Here is a 13,449-nt window from a genome sequence, read left to right as displayed (position 1 = left end):
TGGGGTTAAAGTCCTGGGGTAGGTTAAGGGCTGATATCTCTGAGCTGAGCCTCTCTGTTGAGGGACCCTGGCCCCTGGCTGGCCCTGGGGGAACATGCCAGCCAAGTCAGCAGCAGGGCTCCGGGGCTGAGGCAGGGACACAGCAGGCTGGGCGGGAGCATGCGGGCCGGCAGAGCAGGGACACGGAGGAAGCCGGGCGGCAGCAGCTGGACTGGCAGGAGGAGGCGGGCACGTAGCAGGCAGGGCGGCACACGGGACGGCAGAGGAGGGACACGGAGGAGGAGGAGGGTCTGCAGCAGGATGAGGGGGCTGAGCAGAGGGAGGCCTCACAGCACACAGGCCTGCAGCAGACAGGTGTGCAGCAGACGGGCACACAGCATGCCTGCTGGCAGGGGGAGGAGATGCAGTAGGAGGGCTGGCAGCTAGACTGCTGGCAACATGAGGAGGTTGAGCAGGGGGAGGCCTCACAGCAGACAGGCCTACAGCAGACAGGCCTGCAGCAGACAGGCGTGCAGCAGACAGGCGTGCAGCAGACAGGCGTGCAGCAGACAGGCCTACAGCAGACGGGCTCACAGCAGTCTTGCTGGCACGGGGAGGAGGTGCAGCAGGAGGGCTGGCAGCTAGACTGCTGACAGCACGAGCCCAGGCAGGAGCTGCTGCAGGCTGGCTGGCAGCAAGGGCTGGACTCACAGCTCACTGGGGCGCAGAGGAGGGTCAGGCGGGGGGCCGGGGCACAGCAGCTGGGGGCACAGCAGGGGGGCTCGCAGCAGCTCTCTGGACAGTCGTCCACCTGCCAGGAGGAGTCGGTGCAGGAGTCACAGGATCCAGGCAGGCAGATCCGGCTGCTGTAGCTCAGGTCGCTGGAGCAAGCAGACAGGTTGGAGAAGGCCATGGTGGAGCTGGAGGAGGTATGTGTGTGTGAGTGAGTATGTGTGTGTGTGAGGTGCTCAGACTACTGGCTTATATACCCCTCCTGGGTGTGTGTGATGTCCCAACAGAGGCTTCCACGCCTGCTCTTCCTGGTTGGTATGGTGCCCTGTGCGGACTCTCATTAGGGTCAGCTCCACTGTCATGAGATGTCCTTGCTCAGCTCATAAAACTTGGGGTCACTGCTGGCAGGGTGCCGGATTCTGGCCTGAGACTGGCTCTACAGGACCCCTGGAGGAAACATGCAGCCTTCCCATGGCTCACCCTTGGCCTCTCCCAGGCAGGTCATATGTGTGGGCACCTTTTGACAGCTCCAGGCCCATGAAGACATGCACTGTGTGGGTCCTGTCTGTGTGTATAGGGCCTCACCTGGCTTAGCTCGCCTGGCCTGTGACTGGGGAGAAGAGGACAGAGGTATCCGTTCAGGGGAAAAGGCAACAGGAGAGGACTGTGCCTTCCTGGCGGGCTCTGTGAACTTCTGTGGTCCCCATGTCAGCAAGGAGGATGGGGCCTGAGAACAAGAGAGGATCTTCCCTCCCCTAAGTAGGAGATGGACTATTCCAGTGATGCTGGGGCTCCCTGGTCAGTTAGGATGACCAGATCCAAAGACTGAGCTTTGAATGCTAGACCACGTCCCCCAGAGCCCATGGTCAGTTGTCCTGAGAGGCAGGTCTTGGATCAGGATTTAATCCTGAGACAGGCATGGATGAAGGTGGTGTGGAGAAGCTGGAGAACAATCTGTCATTGATGTAATTTCAATAAAAATCCAAAGGGAATCTTTTCTGTGTACAAACCGAGAATATTGAACTGCCAGAAAATATTTTCAATTTGCATGACAGATGAAAAGTTAATATGAAAATTTTAAAGTGATTAAACTAAAACAATATAAGATATAAAATAATTGAACAAAATTAAAAACATTTGTTTTCAATAATCATATGAAAAACTACTTGATGTCAATAATGAAAGTTTCCTGAATTAAAACATAAATGTCCCACCTGTAAGATGAATCAAGATTTACAAAGCTAATCATTTCCAGTGCTGCTGCGCATGGGGACTCACTCTCAGCCAGGCATGCTTTTTTTCACATAATATGAAATTTATTATTTCCTCCATTTTGAAGTGTACAATTCAGTGACGTTTAGTACAGTCACACGTGCAGCCATGACCACCACCCAGCTCTAGAACATTTTCCTCACTCCAAAAGGATATCCTGTACTGTTAGGCACCAGCCCCTTCCAATCACTAATCTGCTTTCTGCCTCTCCAACTTGCCTATTCGTCACACTTCATGTAAATGGAATCCGACAACATGTACCTTTTGTGATGGCTTTTTTCACTCAGCATGTTTTCAAAGTTCATCCACATTGTAGCGTGTCAGTGCTTCATCCCTTTTAGGAAAAGTATCCCATTACACGGCTAGACCACATTTTATTCATCCATTCATCAGTTGATGGACATTGCTGTCACTTTCACCATTTGCTTAATGTGACTAATGCTGCTTTGAACATTTTGTATGAGCTTTTGTTTGAACACTGCTTTTTAATTTCTTGGGTGTACACCTAGGAGTAGAATTTCTGGGCCGTATGGTGGCTCTGTGTTGAACATTTAGAGGTACTGCCTGGCAGTTTTTCACTCAGATGCAACACTTTACATTCCTGCTAGTAGTTTCCACATACTTGCCAACACTTGTTATTTTCTGTTGTTTTTCTTTAAACTATAGCCACCTTTGTGAATTGGAAGTTGCCTCTCCTTTTGATTTTGATTTGCATCATTTCTCTAATGACCACTGATATTGGGCTTCCTTTCGTGTGTTTGTTGGCTGTTGGCTGTTTGTATATCTTCTTTGGAGAGGTGTCTATCAAAGTGCTTTGAAAGAAAGAAAGAAAAAAGAAAGTGAAGTCTCTCAGTCATGTCTGACTCTTTGTGACCCCATGGAATAGCCAGTCAGGCTCCTCTGTCCATGGAGTTTTTCAGGCAAGTGTACTGGAGTGGGTTGCCATTTCCTTTTCCAGGGGATCTTCCTAACCCAGGGACCATTTTTAATTGGATTGTCTGTCTTTTTGTTGTTGAGTTGTAGTTCTTTATGTTTTCTGAATATTAGACCCTTATCAGAATTATGACTTGAAATATTTTCTTCCGTTCTGTGGGCTGCCTTTTCACTTTCTTGGTGGTGTCCATCAATATACAAAACTTTTTAATTTTGATGAAGTTGAATTTTTTTTTAATTTGTTGCTTGTGCTTTTGGTGTCATATCTAAGAAACTGTTGCCAAATCTAAGGTCATGCAAATTTATCTTTATGTTTTCTTCTTAAAGTTGTAGTTTTAGCTCTTATAATTAGATTTTTGAGGCATTTTGAGTAATTTTTTGTATATGGTGTATGATAGGGTTCAACTTCATTCTTTTGCTTGTAACTATTAGTTGTCCCAGCACCATTTATTGAAGAGACTATTCTTTCCCCATTGAATGGTCTTGATACTCTTGTTGAAAATCAGCAGACCATAGATACATGGTTTTATTTCTGGACTCTCAGTTTTATTCAATTGATCTGTTATGTCTGTCCTTGTGTCAGTACCACTGTTTAGAAGACTGTAGCTCTGTGCTAAGTTTTATTTCTTTCTTTCTGATTTGGGTATCTTTTATTTCTTTTCCTTGCCTAATTTCTCTGACTAGAACTTCCAGGACAACATTGACTAGAAGTGGTGAAAGTAGACATCATTGTCTTTTTCCTGATTGTAGGGAGAAGTTTTCAGTATTTTACCATTGAGCATGTTGGTGACTGTGGGTTTTTCAAAATGACCTCTGTTATACAGTTGAAATTCTCTGTACTCTTAGTTTTCTGGGTGTTTCCACCTTGAAAGGGTGTTGTCTTTTTTCAGATTCTTTTCCTGTATCGAGTGAGACGGTCATGTGGGGTCCCCCCATTATTTTGTCGGTGTTGTGCGTTGCATGGCTGGTTCTCACGTGGTGAATCCCTCTTGCGTTCTCTGGACAGATCCTGCTTGGTTGCAGTGCATATCCACAGTGTGGCATATATCCTTTCAATATGCTGCTGGATGTTCTTTGATTGTATTCTGCTGAGGATTTTAAAAACCTGTATCTATACGGAATTTCAGTCTGGAGTTTTCTTTTTTCCTTTTCTTAGTCTTCGTGTGACTTTGACATCAGGATGGAGCTGACCTCATAGAATCAGTTAGAAAGTGGTTAGAAAGTGTTCCCATACCTTCTGTTTTGGAAAGAGTTGAGAAAGATTGGCAGTGATTGTTCTATAGATGTTTAGTAGAATTCAGCCTTGAGCTGGTCCTGGGCTTTTCTTTTTGGTGAGGTTTTCGATTACTGATTTAACCTTGTTACTTGATTTATGTCTTGCCTATTTCTTTTTGAGTCAGTTCACTCACTTCAGAGCCAAAGATACAAATAGACTGAAAGTGAAAGGATGGGGAAAATTTCATGAAAATAATAACCAAGAGAGAGATGGATAGCAATAATAAAATTAGACAAATGAACATTGAGTCAAAAATTGTAGTAAGGGGCAAATAAGGAAATTAAATATTGATAAAAATGTTAATATGTCAAGAAGATATAATAATTATAAGTCTATATGCTCCTAGCAATAGACTTAAACTATATAAAGTGAAAATCGACAGGATGAAGAGTTTGAATTTTTAAAAAAGTTATTAATGTTATTTCCATTACTAAACAATGAAATAGAACAGCTAGATCAGAGTTCAGTAATGAAATAGAGGCCTTGAAGGACACTGTAAACCGGCCAGTCTAGCATTCATGCAAAACACTTAACAGTAGGGTACACCTTGTTTTTTCAGCTGCACATGGGACATTCTCCAGATTAGACCGTGTGTTAAGCCATAAGACAAATCTCAATAAATTTTAAAAGATTTAAATCATACAGAATATCTTCTCTGACCACAATGGAAAGAAACTAGGAATCAATTAACAAACGGAAAATTCACAAATAAATGGAAATAAAAACAGTACAGTCTTAAACAACCAGTGGTTTAAAAGAGAATCAAAAGGTAAGTTAGCAAATACTTTTCAGGTGAATATAAATGAAAACACAGAAAGCCAATACCTACAGAATACAGCAGAAACAGTGCTGAGGGGAAAATTTATACCTGTTAACAATTGCATTAAAAAAGAAGAAAAATCTCAAATTAAGAATTAACTTTACACTTCAAGGAACTAGAAGAAGAAGAACAAACTAAACCCATAGCTGGTAAAAGGAAGGAAATAAAGATTAGGACTCAGATGAAAGAAGTGGAAACTAGAAAAATAGAGATAGTCAAGAAATCTAAAAGTTAGTTCTTTGAAAAGAGCAGCAGTGAACATTTAGCTAGACTAAATGAATATTTAGCTAGACTGATGAGGAAAAAAGGAAAAGTATCAAATTACTACAGTCAGATATAAAAATGGGGACATCACTACTGACATTTCATAAACAAAAAGGATTATACAGGAGCACTATGAACAACTATTGATAAAAAATTAGATAACCTAGAAAAATAGAAAATCTCATAAATACAAACTACCAAAACTGACAATTTTCCTGATGTTCTTTATTTCTTTATATTGTTTCAAGTTAGTGTCTGGTGCCCTTTTATCTCAGTCTGAATTATCATATCTTGTAGGGCATGTCTAATAACTATGGACTCTTTCAGTTTTTATCTACCTGGAAATGTCTTAATTTCTCTCTCATTTTTGAGGGGTAATTTTGCTGGATGTAGTCTTCTTGGTTGGCAGTTTTTTCTTTCAGCACTTTAAAAGTCATCCCTCTGCCTCTAGTCTCAGTTTCTAATGATAAATTGGGTGTTAATTCTCTTCTTGCTGCTTGTAAGATCCTGTCATTGTCTTTGGATAATTTAACTGGAACATGTTTCAGTGTGTAATTCTTTGAGTTTGTTCTACTTGGAGATCACTGAGCTTCTTGGACATGTAGATTCACATGTTGCCTCAAATTTGGGGAGTTTTTGGCCATTATTTCTTCAAATAGTTTTTTCTGCTCCTCTCTTCTCTCTTCCTGGAACTCCTGTTAAGTGTATGCTGGTACACTTGATGCTGTCCCACAGGTCTCTTGAGTTCTCTTCATTTATCGTCATTCTTTTTTCCCATCTGCTCCTCAAGCTGGAGTCTTTAAACTGACTTATTTTCACATTTACTAATTCTTCTGCCTCCTCAAATGTGCTATTGAGCCCCTTCAGTGAAATCTTCATTTCAGTTTTTATACATTTCAACTCTAGAAATTCTTTTTGGTACTTTTAAAAAAATGTAATTTGTCTCTATATTGCTGTTCTATTTCATGAGACTTAACCTTTGTTCATGGTTTCCTTGAACTACTTGAGTACATTAAGAGTTGATTTAAGACTTTGTTTAGTAATTTCAGTTCCTGGGCTTCTTCAGGGATATTTTCTACTAATTGCTTTTTTTTTTTTTGAGTGTCAATGAGCCATACTTTTTCTTTACATACTGCACAGTTTTTTATGGAAATGGGGGACTTTTAATATGATAATGCAATAATTCTGAACATCAGGTTTTCCTCCTGTAGTTTGTGATTGCTGATTGTTGTGACTTATTGTTGTCATTTTGTTTGATGACTCTTCTGAACTTGTTTTGGAATGACTGTACTCTTTCTCATGTTCCATTAGCTTAATGGTCAGGTAGTGGTTTGACAGAAAGTTCCTTAAACATTGGAGACGAAAATATTTTTTCCAGTCTTTCTATTTGTACTCTGTTTGTGAGTCAGGGAATGCTTTCAGACCTCAGCTGGGCAGTTTACAAGTCTGCCTTCACCTCCACTTCCTGCTTGCTCAGACCTGGAGGTGGGGCCAGTTCAGTTCAGTCGCTCAGTCGTGTCCGACTCTCTGCAACCCCATGAATCACAGCACACCAGGCCTCCCTGGAGGTGAGTGCAAAGGGCCTTCTCAGGTGCTGTCTGAGCTTGTGTGCCCTCATGAGTATGCTCAGACTTTTCTTGCCCTCAGGAGACTGTGGTAGATCTGAAAGTCCCGTTCCGCAAAGCATCTCACTTCACAGATCTTTGTCTTAGGCTCTTTGGGGTATCTTGTTTGTCACAATTGATATTTTCCCCCTGGCATAGCAGCCAGTTGATTTGACAAACACTGTCCATGCAGTCACCTTTCTGCCTCCAGAGAGTTCTGAGTTATGACAAATGAAGGCAAGTCCTTAGTGTGAGTCCTTCCAGAAGCCACCAAAAGGTTAAAATGGACAACCACACTTCTTTCAGAATTAGGTCTGCTTGCTCCCTTCAGCACCAGGAACTTCACCAGCACACAGACTGCTGTCTTCAAGACTGCTGCTGAGCTGGGAGACAGGGATGGGGGAGTGGAGTGGTGGTGGTGGTGGTGGGGTGAGGCTCTGCTAAAATGCCACCAAGCTCTCCTCCCTGCCTCAGTTGCCTTTTTCTTGGTGGAGCCTTTTCCTGGTTGTTGTAGAACTTTCACCATTTCCAGCGTTCAGATGTGGCTGATCCTGAGAGTTTTGCCAGTTTCCTCGGTGTTTCTGTGGGCAGTGAGCCCTCAGAGTTCTCTAGTGCCTGTCTCTCCTGACATCACTCTTAGCGGGCACAATTTTGAAAAGTCCCTTTTAGGGTGTTTGTCAGCATCGTCCAGAATCTAAAACCAGCAAACACTTTGATGGGGCAATCCCATGTCTGGGAATTTAAGCACCATGTACACTAGTGCCATGGGTACGTGCTGAGGACTCTTCTAGTGGTGATGTTTGTAATAGTCAGAAGTGGGGAGACTTTGAGGCTTCCCTGGTGGCACAGAGGTAAAGAATCCACCTGCCAATGCAGGAAGTGCAAGATATGTAGGTTTGGTCCCTGGGTTGGGAAGACCCTCTGGAGTAGGAAATGGCAACCCAGTCCAGTGTTCTTGCCTGGAAAATTCCATGGTCAGAGGAGTCTGGTGGGCTACAGTCCATGGGGTCACAGAGTCGGACACGACTGAGTGAGCACACACGGGGAGACTTTAACTGTGAGTCCTGCTAGTGCTAATAAATCCATAATGGTGGCCCCACACTTTGGGATGCTCTGTGTTCAGGCAAAAGAAACCATGAGAAGGTTTTTGTTTTCATTTTTACGTTTAACTACATACATGTCCCATGCTCTTTATTCTCAAAATACTACTTGCCTAAATCTTTGTTTAAATTTTTAGTTGAGGAGTAATTGCTTTACAATATTGTGTTGGTTTCTGCCATACATGAACATGAATCAGCCATAGGTATATATATGTCCCCTCCCTCTTGAACCTCCCTCCCACATAAGTTTCTCTTTATCAAGTTGGCAAAGATAGAAAAGCGTGTGCCCCTGTGCTGTGAATCTACACTGTCGTTAAGGAGTTAAGACCTAGAACCCCTTGTGGGCAACGAGGTGATTGTCATGTCACCAGTGTCTGCACCTCTGCTCAGGACTTCAACTCCAGAAGTCTGTTCTCCGATGCTTGGTCGTGTGTGACACTGAATATGGCTCCATTGGACACATGTGTTCCCATGTGTCTCCTGCCCATAATCAGACAGGTGCTCACACTGTTCAGGGCTTTGTCCATCCTCACCGCCCGAGGTCTAGCCTTTCCCATCAGCTCTCCACCAGCCCAACCTGGCAGGCAGCGGGGAAGGGGGGTAGCTCCAGAGGCTGCAGTTTGTCTGCTTTCTGCTTTCCAGCAACTGGCACATGCTGGAGCCCAGGGCATCCCAGTGTCCATGAGTGTGTGAGTGAGTCCAGAACACCCACCCTCTTGAGGGTGGGTGTCTGGATGCTGGGCCACCTAATTGCCACAGTCGCCCTGTGTCCCGCTCCCAGCACTGCTGGGTCCTGGCAGTCCCTGGGACCAGAGAGGCTGCCTCTCCCTCAGGGAGTTGGAGGGGTCTTTGATCTGAGCCCAGGTGATGCCCACAGGACTTGCCCAAGAGCAAAGCTTCAGGGCTGGGGTGATGCCTGGACAGCAGAACAGTGGCACAAGGTGGACAGGTGTCAGGTGCAGGAGCCACTCGGGTTCCCGAGGTCAGATGATGTAAAGGAGGGCTATGCCTCACACCCACCCCTCCTGCCCCAGGTGTCAGCATGGAGACCCAGTGAGAGGAGCAGAAATTTTATTGGTGCTCAGAGATGCAGAGCAACACTGTTCAGGCCAGGACCAGTGTCAGCAGGGCCCAGGATGATCAGGGATCAAGGAAGCAGGTATGGAGCAGCCAAGGCACTCATGGGCCAAGGTCAGAAGAGGAGTTCCCTGAGTAGGTCAGGCCCCCAGAGCTTGGCCAGGGCTGCGGTGCGCTGGGGTCTGGTCTTTTCCGTGTGCTGAGCTAGACTTGGGGAGGACAGGCCGAGCAAGCCAGGGGCGTCAGGGAGCTCAAGTGTGTCTGATGGAGGGCAGGATCCTTGGAAACTGCTGGCTCCAAGGGGACATGTCAGGTCAACAGCAGGGCTCCGAGACCCAGGCGGGGACTCAGCAGGATGGGCTGGAGCATGAGGGTTGGCAGAGGAGAGACACAGAGGAGGCCGGGCAGCAGAAGCTGGGCTGGCAGGAGGAGGTGGGCACGCAGCAGGCGGGGCGGCACACGGGACGGCAGAGGAGGGACACAGAGGAGGAGGGTCTGCAGCAGGATGAGGGGGCTGAGCAGGGGGAGGCCTCACAGCACACGGGCCTGCAGCAGACAGGTGTGCAGCAGACAGGTGTGCAGCAGATGGGCCTGCAGCACACAGGTGTGCAAGAGACTGGCTTGCAGCAGACAGGCCTGCAGCAGACGGGCACACAGCAGGCCTGCTGGCAGGGGGAGGAGGTGCAGCAGGAGGGCTGGCAGCTAGACTGCTGGCAGCACAAGGTCAGGCAGGAGCTGCCGCAGGCTGGCTGGCAGCAGGGGCTGGACTCGCAGCTCACTGGAGCACAGATGAGGGTCAGGCGCGGGGCTGGGGCACAGCAGCTGGGGGCACAGCAGGTGGGCTCGCAGCAGGTCTCCTGGCAATCGTCCACCTGCCAGGAGGAGCCAATGCAGGCACTGGGTGAGCTGACCCGGTTGCCACAGCTCAAGTCGCTGGAGCAGACAGACAAGGTGGATGCAGCAACAACACAAGTCCTGGAACAGCAACTGTCAGCCATGCTGGGGGTTTGTGCTAAGAGGTGTTCCGGTTGGGAGTGTGAGTGGTGGGTGGGTGAGTGAGGTGCTCTGGGCACTGGGGCTTTTATATCCCTCCCTGGGATGCTCTGCCTCACCTGAGGCTCAATCCACCTTCCTTTTCCTCATTACTGCCCAGAGGATGTTCCCAGATGAGGTTATTAGTTTATTTACTGTGAGATGTTTATCACATTGTCCTTGAGACTTCTGATGACTGGAGGTGTTTTTGTGTCTTAAAAGCAAGCACTGAGATGCAGACTCTCTGGCTGTGTCTGTAGAGCCTTGACTGCTCTCTCCTCCTCTTTGCTTGTGTTTCTTTGATATGGATTCTGGTTCCAGGATGTTTTGTGCCTAAAGATGCTCTGCACACATTACAGACCCTCTTGTGTTGAACAACAGGTATCCTGGTGGGAGGGTGCGCTCTTACCCTCTGCATCTGCAGACCTGGTGGCAGGGTGTCCACGGCTCATCCCTATATGCGTCTTTTCCAGTGCTCATCTGAAACACTGTTTTTAGTTCTTCTATTTATCTCACAATTACTTGTATGCATGTTATGTTATGTCTGAGTTTTCAGGTTTAGATATGATCTGATTTCCTACTGTAGAAGGAAGCCTTTCTCTTGTTTTCCATCAGTCCCAAGAAAACTCCCTCTCTGCATAGTCAGAAGGCAGTGAAACCCCAATATTTGGTTAAACTCATGGTCAAAATCTGTATTATTATCGATATTTTAATTGAACATTGTCTATAGCCAAGTCTGTGTAGTGAAATCTGTGTAGATTTACCTTCCTTATTTATCCATGTTTTGTTTTTGCTTGTGTTTTTCATTTCTTAGAGTTAACAATTGCTTCTTGTGTTTATTTGCTTATCTTTCTGTTGTCGTTCAGTTGCCAAGTCATGACTGACTCTTTGCAACCCCATGGACTTCAGCATACCAGGCTTCCCTGTTCTTTACTATCCACTGGAGTTTGCCCAAATTCATGTTCATTGAATTGGTGATGCTATCCAACCATCTCGTCCTCTGCCACCCCCTTCTCCGTTTTTTGCCCTCAGTCTTTACCAACATCAAGGTCTTTTCCAAGGAGTCAACTCTTCACATCAGGTGGCCTAAGTATTGGTGTTTCAGCTTTAGCATCCGTCCTTCCAATGAATATTCAGGGTTGATTTCCTTTAGGATTGACTAGTTTGATCTTGCAGGAGAAGGACATGGCACCCCACTCCAGTACTCTTGCCTGGAAAATCCCAGGGATGGGGGAGCCTGGTGGGCTGCCGTCTATGGGGTCGCACAGAGTCGGACACGACTGACGCGACTTAGCCGCGGCAGCAGCAGCAGTTTGATCTTGCAGCCCAAGGGACTCCTAAGAGTCTTCTCCAACACCACAATTTGAAAGTGTTAGTTCTTCTCTGTACCTATCAATAAACCATTCCCAGGTTCTCTGACTAATTCATCCCAAGCTCATTCAGGAGGTTCCAACATAACAGGGAATCTACTGGCTTCATTTATTTTTGGAAATCCATCTTCTGGAGCCCTCTGTATTTGTGGGTCTATATCTATTGGCCAATATATGACAAACCTAGATAGCATGTTAAAAAGCAGAGACATTACATTACTTTGCCAACAAATGTCCATCTAGTCAAAGCTATGGTTTTTCCAGTAGTCATGTATGGATGTGAGAGTTGGATCATAAAGAAAGCTGAGCACTGAAGAATTGATGCTTTTAAACTTTGGTGTTGGAGAAGACTCTTGAGAGTCCCTTGGACTGCAAGGAGATCAAACCAGTCAATCCTAAAGAAAATCAGCCCTGAACATTCATTGGAAGGACTGATGCTGAAGTTGAAACTCCAATACTTTGGCCACCTGACGGGAAGAACTGACTCATTTGAAAAGACTCTGATGCTGGGAAGGATTGAAGGCAGGAGAATAAGGGGATGACGGAGGATGAGATGGTTGGATGACATCACCGACACAATGGACATGAGCTTGAGCAAGCTCCAGGAATTGGTGATGGACAGGGAAGCCTGGTGTGTTGCACTCCATGGAGTTGCAAAGTCGTACACGACTGAGCGACTGAACTAAACTGATCCATTGGCTCTTCTCTCAGCCAGCTGTGCAGATATCATTCAAGGATCTCTCTTCACTATTGTCTTTGGATTTTCCTTCATATCTCTCCTATCGTGGGTCTCTTATTTCCCCAATGCTGTGTCTTTTTCATTCTGAGTTTATGCCCTTATTTGGGTGGAGCACACCCTCAAGTGGCTTTCTGAAAACAGATTAATGGGAGATTAATTTTTGAGTCTAGCATAACTAAAAATGCCTTATTCTGCCCTGATTCTTGACTGATAGTTTAGCTTGGGACGGTCTTCTGGATTGGGAAAGTTTTCCTGCCATATTTTTGAAGGTGGAGAACATTTCCAGAATTCTAGCTGTCCCCCTGTGCTGTTTCTCAGTTAACTCACTTCCCCCTAGGAGGAGTCACATTTCCACCTTCTCCTCCCATTGATGTTTCATCTGTTCTCCCTACTTTTTTGTTCATTATTTTACTCAACAAACATCAGTAATAAGCACCCATGTGGCTGCCTGAGCCATAGATCATTGTTCTGCTGTGATGAAAACCATTGCATTAAAACCCACTGTGTTTTACTTAATATTCTCTTTCCCAGTGATGGAGATTTGGATTATTTCTAGATTTTGGCTAATATGAAAGATGCTGCTATAAAAATTCTTGTATATGTTGCTTTTGGTGGGTGTATTCACTAATTTCTCTTTGGTATATACCCAACTGTTGAAATGCTGGGTCACATGAAAGGGATATCTGTAGTTTACCATGTACTGACCAACAACTTCTTACAGAGTTACTTCCCCACAAGTGAGTTTTATGAATTTCAGTTGCTCTATAGTTTTTTAAAAGGTGTTTTTATCCCTTATGGAAAGTATAGGGTTGCTATTCCTGAAAGCAGGGTCCAGTTGCTTGCTCAAAAGCCAATGTAGAGGGAAGGTTGGAGGAAAGGAAAGTTTGCTTTATTTTGGATGCTGGCAGGTGGGGGGAGGGCAGACTCTTGTCCAAAGGCTGGCCCCCACCACCTTGGCCCCCAGCAACAATAAGAGGGTAGGAGGTCTTATTGCTGGAGGGAGAAGCTACCTGGAGAAGCAGCACAGTCAGCTCTGACAGTCGTCTGGAAATTGGTCATTGGTTGTTTGACCAGCGTCATCTTGACTAAGTACAGTTAATATTCAGTTCCAGGGTCAGTTTGTTCCCATTTCTTTGGAGCCATTTCTCAGAATTTGGCATCTTATGTCATGGCTACAGTCTGGTCCTAATGTAGGTAACTTCTTCCACCCAGCGGGGGGTTTCAGTATCTATAAGACAGTTCACAGGAGAT

At 45.5% G+C, this 13,449-nt stretch overlaps 3 protein-coding genes across 5 annotated transcripts in view; 1 reads left to right on the top strand and 2 right to left on the bottom strand.

The window, feature by feature from the left end:
- Positions 1-13,449, top strand: part of TSPEAR (thrombospondin type laminin G domain and EAR repeats) — a 98,439-nt gene that overhangs the window by 143 nt on the left and 84,847 nt on the right. Inside the window, exon 2 of the mRNA XM_088834813.1 lies at positions 798-908. The gene's annotated coding sequence lies outside the window, so the exon portion shown is untranslated. The remainder of the gene's footprint in view (positions 1-797; positions 909-13,449) is intronic.
- LOC129548543 (uncharacterized) lies at positions 107-892 on the bottom strand. Of its 3 annotated transcripts, none has more exons than XM_088834806.1 (2): positions 418-892; positions 107-312 (listed from the first exon to the last, which is right to left on the bottom strand). In XM_088834806.1, the coding sequence occupies exons 1-2, from the start codon at positions 890-892 to the stop codon at positions 107-109; spliced, it is 681 nt and encodes a 226-aa protein (XP_088690932.1). The 3 variants fall into 3 exon arrangements, with proteins under 3 accessions (XP_088690932.1, XP_088690931.1, XP_088690934.1); XM_088834805.1 differs by having other exon boundaries at positions 107-341; positions 432-892; XM_088834808.1 differs by having other exon boundaries at positions 107-382; positions 551-892.
- Positions 9,335-10,079, bottom strand: LOC129548582 (uncharacterized). The gene has a single exon (XM_088834812.1). It carries the CDS (start codon positions 10,053-10,055, stop codon positions 9,405-9,407), a length of 651 nt encoding a protein of 216 aa, XP_088690938.1. The 5' UTR covers positions 10,056-10,079; the 3' UTR covers positions 9,335-9,404.

This window comes from Moschus berezovskii, chromosome 1 (genome assembly GCF_049115385.1).
Source record: "Moschus berezovskii isolate FMDL1 chromosome 1, NW_MosBer_1.0, whole genome shotgun sequence".
NCBI classification, from domain to species: Eukaryota; Metazoa; Chordata; class Mammalia; order Artiodactyla; family Moschidae; genus Moschus; species Moschus berezovskii.
This window is presented reverse-complemented; position numbering and strand designations above follow the sequence as displayed.